Source organism: Trifolium pratense, linkage group LG1 (assembly GCF_020283565.1).
Source record: "Trifolium pratense cultivar HEN17-A07 linkage group LG1, ARS_RC_1.1, whole genome shotgun sequence".
Taxonomy (NCBI): Eukaryota; Viridiplantae; Streptophyta; class Magnoliopsida; order Fabales; family Fabaceae; genus Trifolium; species Trifolium pratense.
The window spans coordinates 40,274,871-40,276,457 of record NC_060059.1 but is presented as its reverse complement, the minus strand read 5'-3'; the positions used below and the strand labels follow the sequence as shown (position 1 = coordinate 40,276,457).

At 27.4% G+C, this 1,587-nt stretch overlaps 1 protein-coding gene across 1 annotated transcript; it reads right to left on the bottom strand.

Moving 5' to 3' along the window:
• Nucleotides 1-780: 780 nt before the first annotated feature.
• LOC123917429 (phytosulfokines-like) lies at nt 781-1,587 on the bottom strand. Its single transcript, XM_045969138.1, has 2 exons — nt 1,384-1,587; nt 781-1,131 (listed from the first exon to the last, which is right to left on the bottom strand). The coding sequence occupies exons 1-2, from the start codon at nt 1,489-1,491 to the stop codon at nt 994-996; spliced, it is 246 nt and encodes an 81-aa protein (XP_045825094.1). The 5' UTR covers nt 1,492-1,587; the 3' UTR covers nt 781-993.

The following is a 1,587-nucleotide window of genomic DNA, read 5'->3' as shown; positions in this document are numbered from 1 at the left end:
GTAACATTTGGTGTCAAACTAGTTGGTGTCAACGGATCCTGACTCATATATATATATATATATATATATATATATATATATATATTTGTTGTTCTTTACGTACAGTAGTCTCAATTTTGTTGAGTAATTGAAAATGACAAGTTTTATCATTTGAAATTTTGGAACTTGATAGAGACACTCGCTTAGAATGTAGACTTTTTTTAATCACGGAAGGATATAAACAAACATATGTTATAATACATCTAAAAACGTTTAGATAATATGAGTATATGACACATAATCGACCTTAAAAAAAATGACACATACTCATTTTGCTTAATCAATGTTTTGTTTTTGAGAAAAAGCTTGAGCTTGAACTTAAACATACTACAATGTTAAAATTTATAGATAGTTTGTTGTATGTTGAGTCCCAAAAATTTAAGAAATTAATCTCTACCGTTACATTTTTTAAGACATCAATTTCTAGGATTATTATCTTAATTAAATAAAGTAGTAAATAGTTGTTTCAGTCATAGAACAATTATGGAGATATTCCACGGATATTGATTGTCTACTGTCAAAAAAACAACATAGTCTGGTGCTGTAAAAAATACCAATCTTTAACTCTAAATTGAACGGTTCAAATTATATATAGTAAAATTAAGGAAAAGCAATCTCAATTGTCCGTTTAAATCGGATGATCCAGATCTATTACAGCAGTCTGTTGTAACATCGGGTAATTCATAATATTTTTTATTAAGCTTGCACTGAAAATACCGCAAAACAGAGGCTTATGAGGTGTGCAAAAGCTTAAATCAATAAAATCACACCCTTGCCTGAAACTATTACGAAAATATATGTATATATAGTACATGTATATATATTCAAATATAATTCTAACAAAAACAAAAAAACTCAACCAAATTAAGCATTTTTTTTTATACATGAAACAAAAATTTATATTATTAATCATATTTTTCTTTCTTGAACTATTATGGCATATGGTGAATGGCATTAATTTTTGGGTTTATGTTGAGTGTAGATATAATCAAGATGTGCTTCTAGAGTCCTTCTTGTCAAACATTCTTGTTCTCCTTCATCACAACTCTCATCTTCCAAATCTACACTTGATGCCTTGCTATCAACATGATCCTAAAATACAATTGAAACATGAAAATTCTCAAAACCCAAATCAAATATCATCTGAACAAAATACTAAACAACACTAATTAAACATCACAAGAAGAATATATATGATCAAGTAAAATAATTAATTAATATGGAATTCATTTTTATATATACTTTTTAATATAAAAAACAAAGCAACAAAATAAATTAATTAATACTTATATAGTTTGATTTCACTACTAATTAATTACTCAATTAAGATGGAAATTAACGTACCTCACGCAAAGAAGAGACATCTTTAAATCCAAGATTAGGACGAGATGAATGTGTTAAACTAAAGCTCAATAGAAGAACCAAAGAGAAGAGGGTGGCTAATTTTGACATAGTGGATTTCACTTATTTTTCTTATCACTTAGATTCTTTGTGTTGAGTGGAGGACATAGATTAGAGTGGACCCTTTTATATAGACAAAAATTGAGG

Coding starts and splice junctions, on each gene's coding strand:
- LOC123917429 (XM_045969138.1), bottom strand. CDS start 1,491: ATGTCAAAATTAGCCACCCTCTTCTCTTTGGTTCTTCTATTGAGCTTT. Junction 1,132..1,383: donor ATGTCTCTTCTTTGCGTGAG/GTACGTTAATTT, acceptor ATTGTATTTTAG/GATCATGTTGATAGCAAGGC.